The sequence below is a fragment of the Belonocnema kinseyi genome, chromosome 1, assembly GCF_010883055.1.
Source record: "Belonocnema kinseyi isolate 2016_QV_RU_SX_M_011 chromosome 1, B_treatae_v1, whole genome shotgun sequence".
In the NCBI taxonomy this organism is placed as follows: domain Eukaryota; kingdom Metazoa; phylum Arthropoda; class Insecta; order Hymenoptera; family Cynipidae; genus Belonocnema; species Belonocnema kinseyi.
Genome location: NC_046657.1, coordinates 28,094,548 through 28,119,465, shown reverse-complemented (window position 1 = coordinate 28,119,465; position 24,918 = coordinate 28,094,548). Strand labels below are relative to the sequence as shown.

The following is a 24,918-nucleotide window of genomic DNA, read 5'->3' as shown; positions in this document are numbered from 1 at the left end:
CAAGAAAAAAGTTGAATTTCCAAACAAAAAATAAGGTAAAAATAACTTTTAGAAATTAAACTAAATTATTAAAATATTTAATAAAAACTTGAATTTTTCTGCAATCAGAAGTAAATTCCCGGGTTTTCCGGTCAAGTCAGACATTTTTTTTTTTAAATTATGGATACTCACTCGGAAAAAGTAATTGAGGCAGAAAGTGTCGAGGTATCCCTTATTATTAATGTCCAAAATTCTGAAGAGGTAGTGTAAACTCTGAGGTTCGTGGCGATTTTCCAAAGCAAGGACAAAATCCAGGTAAGTCTTGTAATCCATTTCTCCTTCGTAAGTAAGGCACTCTTGAAAAACTCGTTCTAAAAAAACTCCGGTTAGGGTTCCGGTACCGTATCTAAAACCAAAACCGATTAATTTTTAATAAAAAATTAATTAATTTTTTTTCCGAGAAGAATCATTCTCTACTGGAAAAGACGAATTTTTCAACGAAGTTGTTGAATTTTCAACTAAAAAATTTTAATTTCCATGTAAAAAAAATCAATTTTTCAGAAAAAATGCAATTGCTAAATTTTTAGTTAAAAAATTGATTTTAAACGGAAAAAGAACAAAATTTTAATTAGAAACTAAAAAAGATAAATTTCTCTCCAAAAATGCAATAGTTAAATTGCCAGTTAAATCATTTATATTAAACGGAAAAAGAAAGGAATTTTTAACGATAAAATAAAACTGCATCTAAAAAAGATAAATTTTCCACAAAACGTGGAAAAGTCAGTTAAAAAATTAATTTTCCACGGAAAAAGATAGGAATTTTGTTACAAATATTAAATTTTCAATGGATATTTAGTTAAAAAGTTCATTTTTCACTTAAAAAGATAGGAATTTAAAAAAAAAAAAATTCAATTTTCAACTCAAAAAGATAATTTTGCCACAAAAAATGGAGATTTAGTTAAACAAATAATAATTTTCCACGGAAAAAGATAGGAAATTTCAACCAAAAAAAATTGAATTTACAACTAAAAAACATAAATTTTTCACAAAAAATGGAAGTCAGTTAAAAAATTAATTTTCAACGAAAAAAAGGGAATTTTTAACAACATGATTTTAATTTTCAACTAAAAAATATCAACTTTCCGCCAAAAATGCAATAGTTAAATTGTCAGTTAAATAATTAATTTTCAACAGAAAAAGATAAATTTTCCACAAAAAATGGATATTTAGTTAAAAAGTTAATTTTCCACTTAAAAAGATAGGAATTTTTAACAAAAAAATTCAATTTTTAACTAAAAAAGATAATTTTGCAACAAGAAATGGAGATTTAGTTAAAAAAATAATAACGTTCCACGGAAAAAGATAGGAATTTTCAAAAAAAAAAATTGAATTTGCAACTAAAAAAGATAAATTTTTCACAAAAAAATTGATAGTTAAAAAATTAAATTTCAACGGAAAAAGAAAGGAATTTTGAACAAAAAATTTAATTAGAAATTAAAAATGATAAATTTCTCTCCAAAAATGCAATAGTTAAATTGCCAGTTAAAAAATTAATTTTCAACAGAAAAAGAAAGGAATTAAAAAAAAAGTTAAATATTCAACTAAAAAAAGATAAATTTTCCACAAAAAATGGATATTTAGTTAAAAAAATAATAATTTCTACGGAAAAAGAATGGAATTTTCAACAAAAAAATTTTAATTAGAAATTAAAAATGATAAATTTCTCTCCAAAAATGCAATAGTTAAATTGCCAGTTAAAAAATTATTTTTTAACAGAAAAAAAGGAATTTTTAAGAGAAAATTAAATTTTCAACTAAAAAAGATAAATTAGTCACAAAAATGGATATTTAATTAAAAAAATAATAATTTCCCATGGAAAAAGATAGGAATTTTTAACCAAAAAAATTGAATTTGCACCTAAAAAAGAGAAATTTTTCACCAAAAATGGAAGTCAGTTAAAAAATTAATTTTCAACAGAAAAAGAAAGGAATTTTTAAGAAAAAATTAAATTTTCAACTAAAAAAGATAAATTTTCCACAAAAAATGGATATTTAGTTAAAAAAATAATAATTTCTACGGAAAAAGAATGGAATTTTCAACAAAAAAATTTTAATTAGAAACTAAAAAGATCGATTTCTCTCCAAAAATGCAATAGTTAAATTGCCAGTTAAAAAATTATTTTTTAACAGAAAAAAAAGGAATTTTTAAGAGAAAATTAAATTTTCAACTAAAAAAGATAAATTAGTCACAAAAATGGATATTTAATTTAAAAAATAATCATTTTCCATGGAAAAAGATACGAATTTTTAACCAAAAAAATTGAATTTGCACCTAAAAAAGAGAAATTTTTCACCAAAAATGGAAGTCAGTTAAAAAATTAATTTTCAACAGAAAAAGAAAGGAATTTTTAAGAAAAAATTTAAATTTCAACTAAAAAACATAAATTTTCTACAAAAATGGATATTCAGTTAAGAAATTAATTTTCAACGGAAGGAAAATAGAATTTTCCACGAAAAATTTTTAATTAGACACTAAAAAAGATCAATTTCCCTCTAAATATGTAATAGTTCAATTTTCATATAAATAATTAATTTTTAACAGAAAAAGAAAGGAAGTTTTAACGGAAAAAGCTAAATTTGCAACTAAAAAACATAAATTTTTCACAAAAAATGAAAAAAAAATTAATGTTCCACGGAAAAAGATAGGAATTTTTAACAAAAAAAATTAATTTGCAACTAAAAAAGATAAATTTCCCCCAAAAAATGGTTAAGTCAGTTAAAAAATTAATTTTCAACGGAAAAAGAAAGGAATTTAAAAAAATATATTTTTAATTAGAAACTGAAGAAGATAAATTTCTCTCCAAAAATTCAATAGTTAAATAGTCAGTTAAAAAGTTGATTTTACACCGAAAAATATAGGAATTTTTAACAAAAAAATTATTTTATTAATTATTAATTAATTAAACAAGAATTAATTTTCAACGGAAAAAGAAATAAATAAATAAATTTGCAAACTAAAAAAGATACATTTTTCACAAAAAATGGAATTGAGTTAAAAAAATCATTTTCAACGGAAAAAGAAAGAAATTTTCAACAACAAAATTATATTTTTAACTAAAAAAGATAAATTTTTCACAAAAAATGGATAAAGTCAGTTAAAAAATTAATTTTCAACGGAAAAAGAAAGGAACTTTCAACAAAAAATTTGTAATTAGAAACTAAAAAAGATAAATTTCTCTCCAAAAATATAATAGTTAAATTCTCCGTTAAATAATTCATTTTCAACAGAAAAAGAAAGGCAGTTTTAACAGGAAAAACTAAATTTTCAACTTAAAAAGAAACGAATTTTCAACAACAAAATTTTAATTAGCAACTAAAAAAGATAAATTTCCCACAAAAAATTGATAAGTCAGTTAAAAAATTAATTTTCAACGGAAAAAAGGAATTTTCACCTAAAATAGATAAATTTCTCTTAAAAAATGCAATAGTTTAATTGCCAGGTAAATAATTAATATTCAACTGAAAAAGAAAGAAATTTGTATAAAATAAAATTGCTACTAAAAAAGATAAATTTTCGACAAAACGTGGAATAGTCAGTTAAAAAGTTAATTTTCCATGGATAAATATACGAATTTTAAAAAAATAAAATAAATTATTAATTAATTATTAAATCATTTAAAAATTTTAATTTGTAACTAAAAAATATCAATTTTCCGCCAAAAATGCAATAGTGAAATTGCCAGGTAAATAATTAATTTTCAGTGGAAAAAGAACGAAATGGTCAACAAAAAACTTAAATTGCAACTAAAAAACATAAATTTTCCACAAAAAATGATATATTTAGTTAAAAAATTAATTTTCAAAGGAAAAAGAAAGAAACTTTCAACAAAAAATTTGTAATTAGAAACTAAAAAAGATAAATTTCTCTCCAAAAATGCAATAGTTAATTTGTCAGTCAAATAATTAATTTTCAACTGAAAAAAAAGTTCAATTTTCAGGTAAATAATTAATTTTCAATGGAATAAGAAAGGAATTGTCAACAACAAAATTTTAATTAGCAACTAAAAAAGATCAATTTTTCACACAAAAATTTCAACCAAAATAGATTTTGATTGTAGATAAAAAAAAGAGTTAGTCAACAAAAAAGATACTTTTTTTTCATTGTTTAATTTTCTACAAAGTAGATTCATTTTGAAGAAAATAGTTGAATTTTTAGAAAAAAAGCATGAATTTTTATCCCAGAAGAATCATTTTTTAACATAAAGATGAATTTTCAAGTAAGAATTTTAATTTTCTATTACAAAAAAAAAAAAGATTTTTTCCATAATTGTTCAATTTTCTACAAAGATAAATAGTTTTTCAAGAAATAGTGTTATTTCCAACCAAAATAATTAATTTTTAACGGAAAAGATCAATTTTCTGCGAAAAAAAGACGATGTTTTAACAAAATACATGAATTTTAAACAAAAATAGTTTAGTTTTTGACCAAAAAGATGAATTTTCAAGCAAGAATCTTAATTTTCTACAAAAAAATGTCTCAAAATACATGAATTTTCAACCAAATTGTTGAAATTTTAACAACCAAAAAAGGATTCTTTTCAGAATTGTTAAATTTTCTACAAAAGTTGATTAATTTGTCACGAAGTGGTGGAATTTTCAAACATAATCATTAATTTTCAATAAAAAATATTAATTGTCTACCAAAAAATACGAAATATTAACAAAATACATAAATTTCCAACGAAAATGTTGAATTTTCAACAAAAACAGTTCAATTTTTAACCAAAAAGATTATTTTTCCAACAAAAATTTCATTTCTCAACAAAAAAAAAAGGAAATTTTAACAAAATACATAAATTTTCAACCAAACGGTTGAATTAAAAAAAATTTGTTTTTTACAAATGTTGAAATTCCTAGATAGTTGATTAGTTTTTCGAGAAATAGTGGAATTTTCTGCCATAATAATTAATTTTCAACGAAAAAGACTAATTTTCTTCCAAAAAAAGATTCATTTTCTACGAAAAAGTTGACGAATTTTCAACCAAAATAGTTCACTTTTTAACCAAAAGGATGAATTTTCAAGGAAGAATTTTAATTTTCTAGAAAAAAAAAAATTATAACAAAGTATATAAATTTTCAACAAACATGAAAAAGACTTTTTCCACAATTGTTGAATTTTCCACAAATTTTATTAATTTTCCAGCAAGTGGTGGATTTTACAACCATAATCATTAAGTTTTAACAAAAATAATTTGAAACAAAATACACGAAAAAGATTCCATAATAATTATTTTTTAACGAAAATGATTAATTTTCTACAAAAAAAGACGATGTTTGAATAAAATACAAAATTTTCAACAAAATAGTTCAGTTTTTAACCAAAAAGATGAATTTTCATACAATAATCTTAATTTTCTACCGAAAAAAAAGTTGAATATTCAAAATAAAGAAATGATTTTTTTACACGATTGTTGAATTTCTTTGAAAAGTTAATTAATTTGTCAGAAAATGGTGCAATTTTCAACGATAATAATTACTTCTCTACCAAAAACAACACGAATTTATAATAAAAGAAATGAATTTTCAACCAAAATAGTTCATTTTTTAACTGAAAAGATGAATATTCAAGCAAAAACTTTAATTTTTAAACCAAAAATGCTATTTCTTTTTCACAAACGTTGAATTTGCTGGATAGTTGAATAATTTTTTAGGTACCAAAAAGTCGATGTTTTAATAAAAGACATGAATTTTCAATCAAAATAGTTCATTTTCAAGCAAGAATATTAATTTTATAATACAAAAACAAAAAGTCGATAAAATACATCAATTTCCAACGAAATAGTTTAATTTTCAACCGAAAAGATTAATTTTGAGACAAAAATCTTAATTTTCTACGAAAAAAACAAAAACAATTTTAAACAAAAAACATGAATATTCAACCAAGTGTTAGAATTTCCAAACAAAAAAAGATATTTTTTCACAAATGTTCAATTTCCAAGATAGTTGATTATTTTTTCAGGAAATAGTGAAATTTTCATCCATAATATTTCAGTTTTTAACTAAAAATATAAATTTTTAATCAACAATCTTAATTTTGTAGGAAAAAAAAACGAAAAGTCGACAAAATACATGAATTTTTAACCAAATAGTTGAATTTTCAACCACAAAATAAAAGGATTTTTTCCACAATGTCGAATTTTCTACAAAGTTTATTAATTTCCAAACCAATAGTTGAATTTTCAACCGAAAAGCATAATTTTCAAGTAAGAATCTTACTTTTGAACAAAAAAAAAAAAAAAAAAGAAACGAATTTTCAAAAAAATACATGAATTTTCAACCAAATGATACAGTTTTTAATAAAAAAAAAAATTATTTTTCCTCCAAAAATGTTGATTTCCCTAAATAATTGATTAATTTTGCATGAAATCGCTGAATTTTCAATTATATTAATATTCAGCCCAGATTCTTAATTTTCTACAAAAAAGTATCGAGTTTTAAACAAAATACATGAATTTTCAACCAAAATATTTCAGTTTTTAATCAATAATCTTAATTTTGTAGAAAAAAACAAACGAAAAGTCGACAAAATACATGAATTTTTAAACAAACAGTTGAATTTTCAAACATAATAATTAATTTGCAAGCAAGAATTTTACTTATCTACAAACAACAAAAAAACGAATCTTAAACAAAATACATGAATTTTTAACCAAATAGTTGAATTTTTAACTAAGAAAGAGAAATTTACAATAAAAAATAGAACAATTATAAAATTCTAAAAAATAGTTCAATTTTTCATCAAAATATTTCATTTTTATCCAAATAGTTGAATTTGCAACGAAAAATATTATTTTGCAACCAAAATATGAATTTTTAAACAAGAATCTTAATTTTTTCTAAAAAAATGCATTCATAATCACAAATGGAAATTAATTTTCAACCAAAAAAGCGAATTTCGATCAAAATAGTTCAATTTTGGAAAAACCAACTGAAAAAGATAAGATACAATAAGAAATTGAAATTTTCAATTAAAAAAATTAATTTTCTACGCAATAACAGATCGAAATTTCAACAAAAAATTGTTCAGTTTTTCACCAAGAGTTAAATTTTCAAGTAAAATTATGTATCTTTAAATAATTTGCAAATAAAAACAAAAGAAATTTTTCAAACAAGATCATTTTCTACAAAAAAAAAAAATAATAATCAAGCTAAAAGAACCATTTCAATAATTCAACAAAATACATACATTTTGAACCAAATAGTTAAATTTTTAATTATTAAAAGATGAATTTTCAATAAATAATTAATTTTCTAACCAAAAATATGAAAACTGAAGCAATAATCTCCATTTTCTAAAAAAAAAACGTAATTTTAAGAAAATACGTGAATTTTCTCGGAAACAATATCATTTTTCAACCAAAAAGATTATTTTTTTGGTAAGAAAATTAATTTTCTACCAAATTTTTTTTTTTAAATAAGTGAATCTTCAAGCTCGAAATTTTTGTTTCAAAACAAAAAAATTAACTGAATACAGAAATTTTGAAACTAATAGTGGAATTTTTAACTTAAAAAGTTGTGTTTTAACCAAACGAATAATTTTCAAGTAAGAAGATTATCTTTTTAAAAAAAAAGGCAAATTTTGAACAAAATACGTAAATTTTCAATAAAATAGTTAATTTTGAAGCAAATAGTTAAGTTTTTAACTAAAAAAAGTATGAATTTATGATGAAAAATGGAACAGTTCAATTTTCTGTGAAACAAATGATTTTTTTATTAAAAAATAAATTGAATTTTCACTAATAAAAAATAGTTAAATTTTTCAAAAAAAATATTTCATTTTTCAAATAAAATTAATCATTTTTAAGTAATCAGATTATATTTTTAGCCAAAAAAAAACAACAAAGAAACACGAAAAGTCGACAAAATACATGAACTTTTTTAACCAAATGGTTAAATTTCCTAATAAAAAATTATCATTTTTTTTACTATTGTTAAATTTCCCAGATAGTTGATTAATTTGCCAGGAAATAGATAAATTTTCATCTATAACAATTTATCTTCAACCAAAAGATTAAGTTTCAGGCCAGATTCTTAATTTTTCAGACAGATTATTTTGGTTGAAAATTAATTTATTTTGTTAAAAAACTTTCTTTTTGGGTAGATATTTATTTCTTGAATTTGAAAATTATTTTTTTAAATTAAAAATTATTTTTACTAATAATTTAACTACACTTTTTTGTCGACATTTTTTTATAGGCATATAATATTTCTAGTATAAGATTCATTCAAAAATTCTTGTATAGACATTTAATCTTTTTGGCAGAAATCTCATTTGTTTCGTTAAAAATTTAAGTATTTTGTTGAAATTTTTTTTTAGTTGAAAATACATTTATTTTGTTGAAAATTCATTTATTTTGTTAAAAAAACTTTCTTTTTGGTTTGAATTCTTTTTCCCCTTAAATTGAAAATGAGTTTTTAATTTAAAATTTCTTTTAACCAAAAACATATTTACTAATTAAATAAAAAACTAACTTTCAACAAAAGAAAAATTAATTTTCAATTTAAAAGAACCCTACAAAGAAAAATAATTTTTAACAAAATACATGAATTTTTAATCAAATATTATTAATGGCATTTTTCACCTAATAGTTTAATTTTTAACCAAAAAGTCTAATTTTCTAAAAAAAAAAAAGAAAAATTTTCCACATAATAGATGAATTTTTCTACCAAAAAGATTAAATTTTATACCAAAATTTTTTAGAAAAAAATTAGTTAAATTGTTAGTTAAAACATATCTTTTTAATAATAAAAAAACTAACTTTTAACGAATGAAAAGTGAATTTTCAATTTAAAAGAACCTTACAAAGAACATTTTTAGCCAAAAAGGATAATATTCTAGTGAAGAAGAAAATTTTTCAACAAAATAGATGAATCTTTAACTAAAAAAATTTTACAAAAATATAATGGTTTAATTTTTAGTTAGAGAAATAAGTTTTTAAGCAAATCCGCCAAAAAGATTAAATGTCTATAAATGAAAGTTTGGACGAAAAATAGTTAAATTTTAAAACAGATTATTGAATTTTCTACCAAAAAGATTAAATGTCTATAACGAAAATTTTCGGCAAAAAGATGTAGTTAAATTTGTAGTGAAAAAAAAATAATAACATTCAATTGAAAATACTAATTTTCAATTCAAGATAAAAATGTCTACACAAAAAGAAAATTTTTAAAAATAAAATCCATGAATTTTCAACCAAATATTTCAAGTTTTCATGGAATTTTCTACCAAAAAGAACATTTTCAACAAAATAGCTAAATTTTTAACCAAATAAATGAATTTTATAACAAAAATATGAAATGTCTATACAAAAATTTAGTTCAATTTTTAGTAAAAAAAGTAAATTTCAATTTAAAAAACTAATTTTTCAATTATGAAAAAAATGTCAGCCACAGGAATGAATTTTCAACCAAAGAGATTAAATGTCTATACAAAAATTGTTTAACAAAATTTAGTTTAAGTTTTAGTTAAAAAAATGTTTTCAATAAAAAAACTAACTTTCAATGACAGAAAAATTAATTTTCATTTTTTTTTTATTCTACAAAGAAACATAATTTTTAACAAAATACATGAGTTTTTAATCAAATATTTAAATTATTAATGGGATTTTAAGCTTAATAATTAATGCAACTATTAGGTTAAAAATTCCATTAAAAATTAAAATGTTTGTTTGAAAATTCATCAAATTTTGTTTAAAAAAATTTCTTTTTGGGTAAACATTTAACCAAAAAGACAAATTTTAAATAAAATATATTAATTTTCAACCAAATTGTTGAATACATAAATTTCCATTGAAATATTTGAATTTCCACCAAAAAAAATTAATTTTTCATTATTGTTGAATTTCCTAGATGATTAATTTTTTAGAAAATAGTTGAATTTTCATCTATGATAATTCATTTTCAACCAAAAAGATAAGTTTTCAGGTCAGATTCTTAATTTTCTACAAAAAAAGACGAATTTTAAACATAATACATGAATTTTCAATCAAATGGTCAAATTTTGTGAGAAAATTCTATTCTTTCACAAATGTTGAATTTCCTAGATAGTTGATTAATTTTTCAGGAAATAGAGGGATTTTCAACCATAATAATACATTTTTAACAAAAAAGGTTAATTTTTTAACAAAATGTGATGTTTTAATAAAATAGATGAATTTTCAACAAAATAGTTCAGTTTTTAACCAAAAGGATGAATTTTCAAGAAATAATATTAATTTTATAAAAAAAACGAAAAAATTTTTGTTAAACAAAATAAATAAATTTCCAACGAAATAGTTGAATTTTCAGTAAAAAAAAAAAATTTTCACTATTGTTGAATTTCCTAGATAATTGATTAATTTTTTAAGAAATAGTTAAATTTTCATTTATAATAATTCATTTTCAACCAAAAAGATTAATTTTCAGGTCAGATTCTTAATTTTCTACAAAAAAAATGGATTTTAAAAATAATACACGATTTTTCAATCAAATGGTAGAATTTCGTCAAAAAATTCTATTTTTTCACAAATGTTGAATTTCCTAGATAGTTGATTAATTTTTCAAGAATTTTTGAACAAAATGTGATGTTTTAATAAAATAGATGAATTTTCAACAAAATAGTTCAGTTTTTAACCAAAAGGATGAATTTTCCAGCAATAATATTTATTTTATAAAAAAAAAATAAAAAGTCAACAAAATACATAAAATTCCAACGAAATAGTTGCATTTTCAACCGAAAAGATTAATTTTCAACCAAAAATCTTAATTTTCTACAAAAATAAACAAACAAACAAATTTTGAACAAAAGATATGTGATTAATTTTTCATAAAATAGTGGAATTTACATCCATAATAAGTAATTTCCACAAAAAAGATTAATTTTCTACGAAGAAAGACGATGTTTTAAGAAAATAAATGAATTTTCAAACAAAATAATTCCGTTTTTAATCTAAAGGTGAATTTTTCAGCAAGAATTTTAATTTTCAAAAAAAAAAAAAAAAAAACACGAAAAGTTGACAAAATAGATGAATTTTTTTAACAAAGTAGTCGAATTTTCAACAGAACAATTCAGTTTTCAACGAAAAGGTTCAAAAACCTGTTAAAAAAATCTAAAAAGACATTTATTTAAGGCCTGAAAAAACATTCCTAAGAAATGAAAAAGTACACAAAAATTTCGAAAGGAAATAAAATATTTTGATTTTTTATCTGCTAAATTTTTAGTAAAATAATAATTTATTTTAATTATAATTATGGTTATATATACATATATATATATAATAACTATAATGATTAATTAATTAATCAATTAATTATAATAATAATTCATTTTCAACCAAAAAAGAATAATTTTCAGGTCAGATTCTTAATTTTCTACAAAAAAAAGACGGATTTTAAACATAATACAAGAAATTTCAATCAAATGGTAGAATTTTGTAAAAAAATTCTATTTTTTCACAATTGTTGAATTTCTTAGATAGTTGATTAATTTTTCAAGAATTTTTGAACAAAATGTGATGTTTTAATAAAATAGATGAATTTTCAACAAAATAGTTCAGTTTTTAACCAAAAGGATGAATTTTCAAGCAATAATATTAATTTTATTTAAAAAAATATAAAGTCAACAAAATACATAAAATTCCAACAAAATAGTTGCATTTTCAACCGAAAAGAATCTTAATTAAAAAAAAAAAAAGCAAAAAAAAAAGAAACGCGAAAACTTGACAAAATAGGTGAATTTTTTTGACAAAGTAGTCGAATTTTCAACAGAATAATTCAGTTTTCAACGAAAAGCTTCCTGTTAAAAAAATCTGAAAAGACATTTATTTAAGGCCTGAAAACACATTCCTAAGAAATGAAAAAGTACACGAAAATTTCGAAAGAAAGGAAATAAAATATTTTGATATTTTATCTGCTAAATTTTTAGTAAAATAATAATTTTATTTAGTTTCATTAAAAAATAATCTGAATGACTATTTTTATTTATTTTTTTTTTTGATAATAATACATACCCGGACAATTCCTCCTTGTTGAGCATTCCATTGTGATCTCTGTCGAGATTGAGATACTGTCCGTAGACTTTGAGAGCCGAGGGCGCCGAGAACCAATTGGCCTCCTGCAAATCCTTCGGCAGATCCTCGTCCCGCAATTCCAGAAGATCGTCCAAAAAGCTACAAGCCAAAATATCTTGTATGCGAACTCTTCCAGTTCTCAAGGGATCGAGAAAAAAAAGGAACTTTCTCACCGCCGTGCAAACGTAAAACGAGTGGAAGGACTTCTCCAATCCCTCCAATTGAGGCAAAGTTGGAATTAATTCCAGAATATAATTTTCCAGATCCTGCAAGAAATTCCAAATATTCTAACGAGGGAGTGCAATTTTTATTTTATTTTATTTTATTCAATTCAGGACTCAGACTCACATTAGAGATGAAAAATTATACTTTTTTTTTAATCAAAAAAATTTCTGACTAAAATTCTCAATCAAGAAAAAATTTGTTTAACAATATTTACTTTGTTGAACATTTTTTTTCTTTATTGAGAATTTTAGTGATAAATTTTTTGTATCAAAAAATGTAAGTACTTTGTTAAATGGAAATTTAATTATGCCATGTTTGGTTGAACGTTTGTCCTCTTCAGTTGGACAATTATTGTATTTTATTACAAATGAATTTTTTTCTCTCCAAAATTATATATTTTTTTTTAAATTGAAAATTAATTTTTGAACTGAATTTTTAGCTATATCGTGTATTTTTGAAAATGAATCTTCTTAAATATAAATTCAACTATTTGCTTAAAATCTTTTTAAAAAACTCATTTTCAATCATAGAAAAATTAATTTTCAATTTAAAACAATTTATAAAAAAAAAAGAATAATTTATAACAAAATACATTGAAATTTCATGTATTTTGTTAAAAATTATTTTTCATCGGAGAATTTTTAAAAATTGAAAATTAATTTTTCTTTGGCTGAAAGATAGTTTTTTTATTAAAAAATATTTCTTAAATAAAAATATAACTAAATTTTTTCTGAAATAAATTCATTCGTGTGGTTGAAAATTCAAGTATTTTTTTGATATTTTGTTTTTTTTTTTAGTTGAAAATTATTATTTTTTTTACTAAAAATGTAACACAATTTTTTTACAGGGATATAATATATAATTTTTTTTTAAATTAATCTTTTTCGATGAAAATTCAACTATTAGATTAAAAATTCCATTAAAAATTGAAATATTTAATAAAAAAATCCATGTATTTTGTTAAAAATTATTTTTCTTTGTATAACTTTTTAAAATTGAAAATTAACTTTTCTTTAATTAAAAGTTAGTTTTTCTTTAATTGAAAAATATTTGTTTTAACTAAAATGTTACTAAATATTTTCTCAAAAATTTTGGTATAGACATTTAACCTTTTTGGCAGAAAATTCATTTGTTTCGCCAAAAATTAAAGTATATTTTATTTAAAATTTCTTTTTATTTTAGTTGAAAATTTATTTCTCTTGTTGAAAATTTTTCTTTTTTTTTTTTGGTAGACAAATTGTTAACAAAAATTATTTTTGGGAAGACATTTATTTCTTAAAATTAAAAATTATTTTTATAAATTGAAAGTTTCTTTTTTCGTTAACAAAGTAGAAGTACTTTGTTAAAATTTTTTTTTAATTGAGAATTTTAGTTAGAAATTTTTTAAATAAAAAATTTAAGTATTTTGTTAACTGGAAATTTAACTATGCCATGTTTTATTGAACGTTTGACTTCTTCAATTGGACAATCCATATATTTTATTAAAAATTAATTTTTGTTCTCAAAAATTATATATTTTTAAAAATTAAAACTGAATTTTTAACTATATTATGTATTTTTGAAGATGAATCTCCTTAAAAATAAATTCAACTATTTGCTTAAAATATTTAAAAAAAACTCATTTTCAACCATAGAAAAATTACTTTTCAATTTTAAAAAAATTTAGAAAAAAAAAGAATAATTTTTAACAAAAGACATGCATTTTGAATCAAATATTTTAATTCTCAACTAAATATTAGGTTGAAAATTCAATTAAAAATCAAAATATTTGATTAAAAATTCATGTCTTTTGTTAAAAGTTGAAAGAAAAAAAATTAAAGAAATTAATTTTCTACGCAAAAATACAAACATTTAACAGAATGCATTAAAAAGAATTAATTATCTATTAAAAAACAAACAAATTTTTAAGTAAAAAGATGAATTTGCAAAAAAAGGATGATTTTCTATCGAATAAAAAAACACATTTTTAACAAAATACATTAATCTTGAACCACATAGCTGAATTTTCAACTAGAAAATATAAATTTATAACTAATAATGTAATACTGAAAATTTTCTGTAAAAAGAATTCATTTTCAATCAAAAACATAAGGAATTTTTTAACATAAAAGATAAATTTTTAATTAAAAAACATTAGTTTTTAACCAAAAAGTTGAATTTTCAACAATCAAACAAAAAGATTCATTTTATACGAAAAAATACAAATATTTAACAAAATAGATCATTTATTCATCCACAGTTAAATTTTCAACTAGAAAAAAGAATGTCCAAAAAGGGTAATTTTCTAGTAAAAAAATAAACATTTTCAACAAAATAGATGAATTTTTAACTAAATAATATAAATCTTTAAGAAACAATATAATAGTTTTATTTTCAGTTACAGAAACAAATTTTTAAGCAAATAAAATACATTTTCAAAAAAAATTATTCAACTTTCAACCAAATAAATGAATTCTCTACCAAAAATATTTAACGTCTATAAAAAAAATTTCGACAAAAAAATTGTTCAATTAAAAAAATAATTTTTAATTTAAGATAAAAATTCTGCCCAAAAAGAAATTTTTTTAACAAAATATTAAAATTTTTTTATAAGATTTTGTACCAAAAAAATACAACTTTTCAAGAAAATAGATGAATTTTTCACTAAGAAAAAAAATAAAATTTCAGCAAAATAATTAAATTTTCAATTAAATAAATGAATTTTTTACAAAAACGATTAAACAACTATAAAAAAATTTCAAAAAAAAATTAGTTAAATTTTTAGTTAAAAAAAATAGTTTTCAATCAAAAATACTAAGTTTCGTCCAAAGAAAAATTCATTTTCAGTTTAAAAAAATTCTACACATTTAATCTTTTTGGTAAAAATTTAATTGGTTTGGTTAATAATTTAACTATTTTGTTAAAATTGTCTTTTTTCTTTAGTTGAAAATTCGAGTATTTTGTTACAAATAAATTTTTTTTTACTTTTTAACTATATCATATTTTTTAAAGATCAATCTTCTTTAGTATTAAATTAAAATATTTTCTTAAAATCAAAAAAACTAATTTTCAACTTAAAAAAATCTATAAAAAATATTTTTTAACAAAATACATGAATTTTTAACAGAATAGCTTAATTTTTCACTAACTATTAGGTTAAAAATTCAATTGAAAATTTAAATATTTGATCGAAATTTCATGTATTTTGTTAACAATTATTTTTCTTTGTAGAATTTTTTAAAATTGAAAATTAATTTTTCTTTGGTTAAAAGATAGTTTTTTATCGAAATATATTTTTTAACTAAAAATGTAACTAAATTTTTTCTGAAACATTTTTTTATTGATATTTAATCTTTTTGGTAAAAAATTCATTCATGTGGTTGAAAATTTAAGTATTTTGTTGAAATTTAAGTATTTGGATGAAAATTCGACTAATAGGTTAAAAATTCAATTAAAAATGAAAATATTTGATTAAATATGCATGTATTTTGTTAAAAATTATTTTTCTTTGTAGAATTTTTTAAAATTGAAAATTAGTTTTTCTTTCGTTAAAAGTTAGTTTTTTTTATTAAAAAATGTTTTTTCATCTAAAAATTTAACAACATTTTTTCTCAAAAATTTTTTTTATAGACATTTAATCTTTTTGGCAGAAAATTTATTTGTTTCCTTGAAAATTAAAGTATTTTGTTGAAATTTTATTTTTTTTTAGTGGAAAATTAATTATTTGGAAATTAATATTTTCTTGTTGAAAATTCAGCTGTGTGGTTGAAAATTAATGTATTTCATTAAAAATTTGTCGTTAGAAAATTAATCTTGTTGATTGAAAATTAATATTTTTGTTTGTTTCTTGAAATTTCCACTCCTTGGTTTAAATTTTTTATTTTTTTAATTGAAAATTTGTCTTTTTTGTTAAAAATTCGTTATGTTTTTTATTGAATATTGATACTTTTTACAGAAAATGTGCAGTATTAAATTATTGATTGTAAATTAATATTTTCTATAATAGTTGAAAATTCAACTATGTGCTGAAAAATTAATGTTTTTGCTTAAAAATTTGTTATTTTTTTCGGTAAAAAATCATCTTTTTGTTTGCAAATTCATCTTTTTGGTTGAAAATTTGTTTCTTTTTTAAAAGATCATTAATTTTCTTAAACTGCAAATTTTAACTATTTCGTGTATGATTGCAAATTCTTTTTTTTCTACTCGAAAATTCAACTATGTGGTTAAAAATTGTTGTTTTTTGTTTCTTTAACTGAAAATTGATGAATTTTGTTAGATAAAAATTTGTCTTTTTATCCTAGAAAATTATATTCTTGCTTAAAAATTCATGTTTTTGGTTTAAAATTAATGCATTTTCTTAAATATATGTATTTTTTCGTAGAAAATTAATTTTGTTGATTGAAATTTAATTTTTTTTTTAATTTCAAGTTTTTGGCTTAAAATTACAGTTTTTTAATTGAAAATTTATCTTTTTTTTTTTGTTAAAAATTTGTTGTTTTTGATTGGAAATTAATTCTTTTTATAGAACATTTTCAGTATTACATTATTAATTTTAAATTAATTTAAAGGTTAATTTAGGTAGAAAATTGAAATACTTTAAAGAAAATAATGTAATACTGAGATTTTCTGTACAAAATTATTACCAATCAAAAACATAACGAATTTTCAACAAAAAAGATAAATTTTTCATTAAAAAACGTAACTTTTAAACAAAAATTTGATTTTTCAAAAAACAAACAAAAAGAATAATTTTCCACAAAAAATACAAATATTTAATAAACAACATTAATTTCTTCAGCCACAGTTAAATTTTCTACATGAAAAAGAATTTCCAAAAAGGGCAATTTTCTAGTAAAAAAAAAAAGAAAAAATTTCAACAAAATAGATGAGTTTTTAACTAAAAAATATAAATTTTTAAGAAAAAATATTTATTTAATTTTCAGTTAGAGAAATAAATTGTGAAGAAAATAAAAAAAAATTTCAACAAAACAAATGATTCTTCAACGAAAAAAATTAATAAATGTTCAATAAAATAGTATAATTTTCAACCAAACAAATGCATTTCCTACCTAAAAGTTTAAATGTCTATATAAAAATTTAGTTACACTTTTTAGTCAAAAAAGAAAATTTCAATTAAAACTATTTTTTAATTCAAGAAAAAAATGTCTAACAAAATAGAAATTAAAAAAAAAAAAAAAAATACATGAATTTTCAACCAAATATTTTTATTTTTCATGAAATTTCATACAAGCATTTTTATCTAAAAAAAGAAGAAAATTTTAAGAAAATAATTAAATTTTCAACTAAAGAAATTAATTTTCTGCCAAAAAGATGAAATCTCTATACACACTTTTTTCGAGAAAAAATTAGTTACATTTTTAGTTAAAAGAAACTAATTTTCAAGCAAAAAAAACTAATTTTCATCCGAAGAAAAATTAATTTTCAATTTAAAAAAATTCCACAAATAAAATACATGCATTTTAAACCATTTTTTTAAATGGAATTTTTAACCTCATAGTTGAATTTTTAGCCAAAAAGGTTAAATTTATATGTAAAAAAAAGACAAATTTTAAAGAAAATAGATGAATTTTTAACTGAAAAAAATGTTAATAATTATTTTAAGGGTTTAATTTTCAGCCAGAGAAATACATTTTTAAGCAAATAAAATAAATTTTCAAGGAAATAGTTAAATTTTCAACTAAATAAATTAATTTTCTACCAAAAAGATTAAATGTCTATAAAAAAATTGTTGAACAAAAAATTTAGTTACATTTTTAGTTTGAATAAAAAAAACTATCTTCCAACCAAAGAAAAATTAATTTTCAATTTTTAAAAAACATACAAAGAAAATATTTTTTAACAAAATACATGAATTTGTAATCACATATTTCAATTTTTAATGGGATTTTTAACCTATTATTTGAATTTTAATCAAAAAGTCTAATTTTCTTGTAAAAAAAATGTTAGACAAAATAGATGAATTTCCAACTTAAAAAATTTTGTTTAACAGGAACTATAATAGCTTAATTTTCAGTTAAAGAAATAAGTTTTTGAGCAAATCCACCATAAAGATTGAATGCCTATAAATGAAATTTTGGAAGAAAAGTTTAGTTAAATTTTTAATTAAAAAAATAATTTTCAATTTCAAGAAATAAATGTCTACGCAAAAAAATTGTTTTTAACAAAATACACGAATTTTCAACCAAATATTTTATTTTTTCATGGAATTTTCTAAAACAACAAAAAAAAAATAAAAATTTTCAAGAAAATACTTAAATTTTCAACCAAATAAATGAATTTTCTACCAAAAATATCAAATATCTATACAAAAATTTTTCAGAAAAATTCTAGTCAAATTGTTAGTTAAAAACATATTTTTTAATAAAAAAAACTAACTTCTAACGAAAGAAAAATTAATTTTAAATTTAAAAGAACCCTACAAAGAAAAATAATTGTTAACAATATACATGAATTTTTAATCAAAAATTATTAATTAAACATTATTAAGGGCATTTTTAACGCAATAGTTGAATTTTTAGTCAAAAATTTTAATTATCTAGTACAGATGAAAATTTTCAATAAAATAGATGATTTTTTAACTGACAAAAATCTAACAAAAATATAATAGTTTAATTTTCATTTAGAGAAATCAGTTTTTAAGCAAATCCGCCAAAAAGATTGAAAGTTTGGACGAAAAATAGTTGAATTTTTAAACAAATAATTGAATTTTCTACCAAAAAGATTAAATGTCTATAAAAAAAATTGTCGGAAAAAAATTTAGTTAAATTTTTAGTAAAAAAAAATAATAACATTCAATTAAAAAAACTAATTTTGAATTAAAAAAAAAAAATATCTATACAAAAAGAAATTTAAAAAAAAATGAATTTTCAACCAAATGTTTCAATTTTTCATTGAATTTTCTATCAAAAAAGAAAATTTTTCAACAAAATAATTAAATGTTTAACCAAATAAATGTATTTTCTGCTTTCAGCTTAGTAGTTAAAAAATAATGAATTACTTTTTCCTAGTCGAAAATTCAACTATCTGGTTGATTGAAAATTCATTTATTTTCTAGAAAATTGAAATACTTTAAAGAAAATTCATTTGTTGATTGAATCTTTTTTTTTTAAATAAAAAATACATTTTTTAAACAAAAATTTTAAGTATTTCATTTTTCATTTCAAATAATTCTATTCTATTAAAAAAATTTTATTTCACTAGAAAACAAATTTCCTTATTAAAAAATGCATCTTTTTTCATTAAAAAATTATTTCTTTTTGGCTTCGAAATTCATTTCTAACTGCCCCAAATCAGCCATTGAAAAAACTTGTTTTCAGTTACCTACAAAATTCAAAACCATTTTTTAAAACAGCTCAAAAAAAAAAAAGAAGAAAAATGTCCAAGTCCAAAAAAAAAAAAAATAAAATAAAAATACTAAAAATCTTACCGATTCTCGAAGATATCCTTGGCCGGTTACGTCGTACAATGAAAGTCCAATTCTTGTTTGATGGAGCCAAACTTTTCTCATGACATAATTAAAAAGTGCCATAATACTGACCCTTCCATGCGGATCTCCCTGTTGTAATTTCGCAAAAACAACAGCTGTAAAATAGAGACTGCATTTTGGTCCCGCCAGTTTTCCCACTTTTTTAAAATCCTCATAATTAATTAATTGCTCGTCACCTGACAGAGGAGGACTGTGATGTTTGTCCAATAAAACCCAAAGGGCTTTTAATTCGTTATTATCGAGCAATTGTCGAGATCTGCGCTGTAAAAAAAGAGCGCGCGTCTCTTCTCGCAATTTTTGGGGCAGGATTTCATCATCTTTCGGCAGCTGAAATTATTTATTTCCAATTTTTTCCTTCAACTTTTGTCAGTGATATTAATTTATTATCAAGAGAGTGACGATTCGGCGGACAATTTAAAATTCTTGGTCAAGTTTGTCCATTTTTCTTGGTCAATTAAAAGTAAATAAATAAATTTTCAACTAAAATGATAATTATATAACTGAAATAATTGAATTTTAAAATATATTATCATACAAAAAATACAAATTTTCGACAAAATAGATCAATTTTTGCAACAGGAAAATAAATATATTTTTAGATTTAACAAATGAATTTCAAATTAAAATGATTAATAGTTAACTAGAATTACTGCATTTTCAAAAATAGAGGAATTTTTAAACAAAAAGATTGTTTTTTCAAACAAATAATCAAACAGAAGAATTTTGAAATTAAAAAAAAAAAAGAATTTTCAATAAAAAATGGGATAGTTACATTTTTAGTTAAAAAAAATTTATGTTTAACCTAACTGATGAATTTTCAACCTAAAATTATGAATATTTAACTAGAATACTTTAATTTTCAAAGAAAAAGATGAATTTTTAAACAAACAGATGAATTTCGAATTTACCAAAATTCATTTTCAACAAAAAATGGAATAGTGACATTTTTAATTTGTTTAAACAAAAAAGGTGAACTTTTAAACAATAACACTCATTTCTAAAATAAGATTTTTTTAAACAAAAGATCAATTTTCTATCAAAAAATTTAATTCTTCAAACAAGAATAGATGAAATTCAACGAAATAGTTTAATTTCCAATTAAACAAGACCAAACAGATGAATTTTCAGCTAAAAAAAAATATTTTTCAACAGAAAATGAAAAAAATACATTTTTAATTTTTAAAAAATTATTATTTTCAACTTAACTAATGAATTTTTAACAAAAATGGTGAATATTTAACTAGAATAATTGTATTTTAAACCAAAAAGATTAATTTTTAAGCAATATGATTTATTTTCAGACCAAAAGATTTTTTTAAACCAAAATATTAATTTTATACCAAAAAATAGAATTTTACAACACAAATTAATCTTCAACGAAATACTTGAATTTTCAGTTAAATAACACAAATTGTCAACCAAACAGATGAATATTGAACTAAACAAAAAGAATTTCAACAGAAAATGAAATAAATACATTTTTAGTTTTTAAATAATTAATAATTTTCGACTTAACTGATGCATTTTCAACTAAAATGATGAATATTTAACTATAATTATTGCATTTTCAAAAATAGAGGAATTTTTAAACAAAAAGATTGTTTTTATTCAAACAAATAATCAAATAATTTCAAGACAAATAATCAAAACTGATGAATTTTGAAATTAATAAAAAAAAAGAATTTTCAATAAAAAATGGAATAGTTACATTTTTAGATTAAAAAATTTATGTTTAACCTAACTGATGAATTTTCAACCTAAAATTATGAATATTTAACTAGAATACTTAAATTTTCAAACAAAAAGATGAATGTTTAAACAATAATATTAATTTTTCACCAAAAAGATGAATTTTTAAGCAATAATATTACATTTCTATAAAAAAATACATGAATTTAAACGAATTTATTTAAATTTTAAATTAAAGAATAAAAAATATTAAATCAAACAGATGAATTTCGAATTTAAAAAAATTCATTTTCAACAAAAAATGGAATAGTGACATTTTTAATTTTTTAAAAATCATTTTCAACTTAACTGATGAATTTTCAACTAAAATGATAAATATTTAACTAGAATGATTGAATTTTCAAACAAAAAAGATGAACTTTTAAACAATAACATTCATTTTTAAAATAAGATTTTTTAAAACAAAAGATTAATTTTCTATCAAAAAAATAATTTTTCGAACAAAAATAGATGAATTTCAACGAAATAGTTTAATTTTTAATTAAAGAAGACCAAAAAGATGAATTTTCGGCTAAAAAAAAAATATTTTTCAACAAAAAATGAAAAAAATACATTTTTAATTTTTAAAAAATTATTATTTTCAACTTAACTAATGAATTTTTAACAAAAATGATGAAAATTTAACAAGAATAATTGAATTTTAAACCAAAAAGATTAATTTTTAAACAATAAGATTAATTTTCAGACAAAAGGATTTTCTTTTTAAACCAAAATATTAATTTTACACCAAAAAATAGAATTTTGCAACACAAATTAATCTTCAACGAAACACTTGAATTTTCAGTTAAAGAACACAAATTATCAACCAAACAGATGAATATTGAACTAAAAAAAAAAGAATTTCAACAGAAAATAAAATAAATAAATTTTTAGTTTTAACATAATTAATAATTTTCGACTTAACTCATGAATTTTCCACTAAAATTATGAATATTTAACCAGAAAATTTTAATTTTCTATAAAGACTAAGAATTTTTAACTAAAATTATGAAATATTTCACTGAAATAGTATTTTCAGTATAAAAAAATTATTTTCAACCCAAACAGAAACAAAATTTCAATAAAATAGTTTAATTTTCGGTAAAAAATTCCTTTTCATCCAAAGAAATGCATTTTTTAAAATGAAAATGATGAATCATCAATAAACTTTCTATCTTTCAACAAAAGAGTTTATTTTTCAACCAAGTAAATTTATTTTTAACCTAACTGATGAATTTCCAACTAAAATTATGTATATTGAACTGAAATACTGGAATTTTTAACCAAAAAGATAAATTTTTAAGCAATAAGAATCATTTTCTACCAAAATACATAAATTTTAACGAAATCCTTGAATTTTCAATTAAAGAAAACAAATATTTAACCAAAGTGATGAATTTTAAACTAAAAAGAAATATTTTTAACAGAAAATGAAACAAAGACATTTTTAGTTTAAAAAAAGTAATTTTCAAATTAACTGGCGGATTTTTAAATAAAATGATAAATATTTAACTAGAATAATTAAATCTTTAAACAAAAAGATCAATTTTGAAACAAGAATTATTATAGGAATTTTTTTTTTTCAATCCAACCGATTAATTTTCTACCAACAAATATAATTTTATACATAAATTCATTTTGAGCGAAATACTCGAATTTTAAATTAAAGAAGACAAATACTCAACCAAACAGATGAATTTTGAATTTAAAAAAATAATAATTTTGCAACAGAAAAAGAGGCTTTCTGCAGTTTTCCTCTCATCTGACCAAATTTTTAGGCGAATGCGAGTACTTCGAGCAAACTCGTATGTAGCTGCATTGTAACTAAACCTTAGTAAAAAAAACGGACCCAATTCGTTAGAAAATAGCGAAATTCGAAAAGTTTTATGAAACTTATTTCAATAATTAATAATTAATAATTCTGGTAAATTTAACAAATAGCCTGGAAAAGAGGCATCACAAAGACAATTTTAGTTAACTTCGTAAACAAATTTGAATAATACCCAACTCTCAATATGTTTATGAAAATTGTTTGAATGATTAATAATTGTTATAAATTTACAAAGTAACGTGGAAAATGATCATCGAAAAACATTCTTAGTTTATGCCGTAAACAAATTATGTCTCTTCCTTGAAAAATAGCCAAGCTATAAATACGTTGATAAACATTTTTTTAATAATTAATAATTGTAGATTTTCAAAGCATCAGAGAAAAACAATATTCGAAAAGATATTTTTAGTTAATTTTGGTAAAAAGTGCAGCCTACTCGTAAAAAGAAAAGCAAACTCTTAATTTTTCAATTGAAACTCTTTCAATAATTAATAGTTCTTGTAAATTTACAAAGCAACATAGAAAAAAATCATCGAATGGACATTCCTAGTTGATCTCGAAAACAAATTAACTCGCAGGATAAAGATCAAACTTTAAATTTTTTAAGTAAAATTGTTTAAGTAATTCATAGTGTTTGTAAATTTGCTAAGCAAGAACAAAAGAATAAAAAAAGCAAAAGAATAAAAAATAGACATTTTTAGTTAACTCCGTAAATAAATTTACTTGTACAAAAAAAGGGCAAACTCTTAATTTTGTAATTAAAATTGCTCAAATAATCAATAAATCTTGTAAATTTACACAGCAATCTAGAAAAGAGTCATCGGATAGACATTCTTATTTGACTTCGAAAACAAATTGATTCGTAGGATAAAGGCCAAACTTTTAATTTTTCCATTAAAATTGTTTAAACAATTAATAGTTTTTGTGAATTTACAAAGTATTATAGAAAAGAGTCACCGAATAGATATACTTAGTCGACTCCGTAAACAAATTGACTTGTACAAAAAGGTCAAACTCTTAATTTTTAAATTAAAATTGTTTAAATAATTGAAACTGTTTGGAAATTTACAAAGCAATATAGAAAAAAGTCAGCGGATAGAAATCTTAGTTGACTTCGAAAACAAATTGATTCGTAGGATAAAGGCCAAACTCTTAAGTTTTAAATTGAAATTGTTTAAATAATTAAAAGTGCTTCGTAATTTACAAAGCATTATAGAAAAGAGTCACCGGATAGACATTCTTAGTCGACTCCGTAAACAAATTGACTTGTACAAAAAGGGCAAACTCTTAATTTTTAAATTAAAATTGTTCAAATAATTAAAAGTTTTTGTAAATTTGCAAAGCAATATAGAAAAAATTAATCGGATAGACATTCTTAGTTGACTTCGAAAACAAATTGATGCGTAGGATAAAGATCAAACTCTTAATTTTTTAATTAAAATTGTTTGAATAATTAATATGGTTGGTAAATTTGCAAAGCAAAAACAAAAGATTAAAAAATAGAGATTCTTAGTTAATTCCGTAAACAAATTCAATTGTAGAAAAAAGGTCAAACTCTTAATT

General features: G+C 20.4%; 1 protein-coding gene across 2 annotated transcripts in view; it reads right to left on the bottom strand.

The window, feature by feature from the left end:
- Nucleotides 1–24,918, bottom strand: part of LOC117167602 (serine/threonine-protein phosphatase 2A regulatory subunit B'' subunit gamma-like) — a 54,644-nt gene that overhangs the window by 13,298 nt on the left and 16,428 nt on the right. Inside the window, exons 3-6 of one of the 2 annotated variants that reach the window (XM_033352668.1) lie at nucleotides 19,973–20,123; nucleotides 19,737–19,891; nucleotides 12,026–12,351; nucleotides 172–385 (exon numbers count right to left, since the gene is read on the bottom strand). In XM_033352668.1, the coding sequence (XP_033208559.1) occupies nucleotides 172–385; nucleotides 12,026–12,351; nucleotides 19,737–19,891; nucleotides 19,973–20,123 (846 nt within the window). Of the gene's footprint in view, nucleotides 1–171; nucleotides 386–12,025; nucleotides 12,352–19,736; nucleotides 20,124–24,918 lie in introns of both variants that reach the window. The other variant, XM_033352659.1, reaches the window with a different exon arrangement.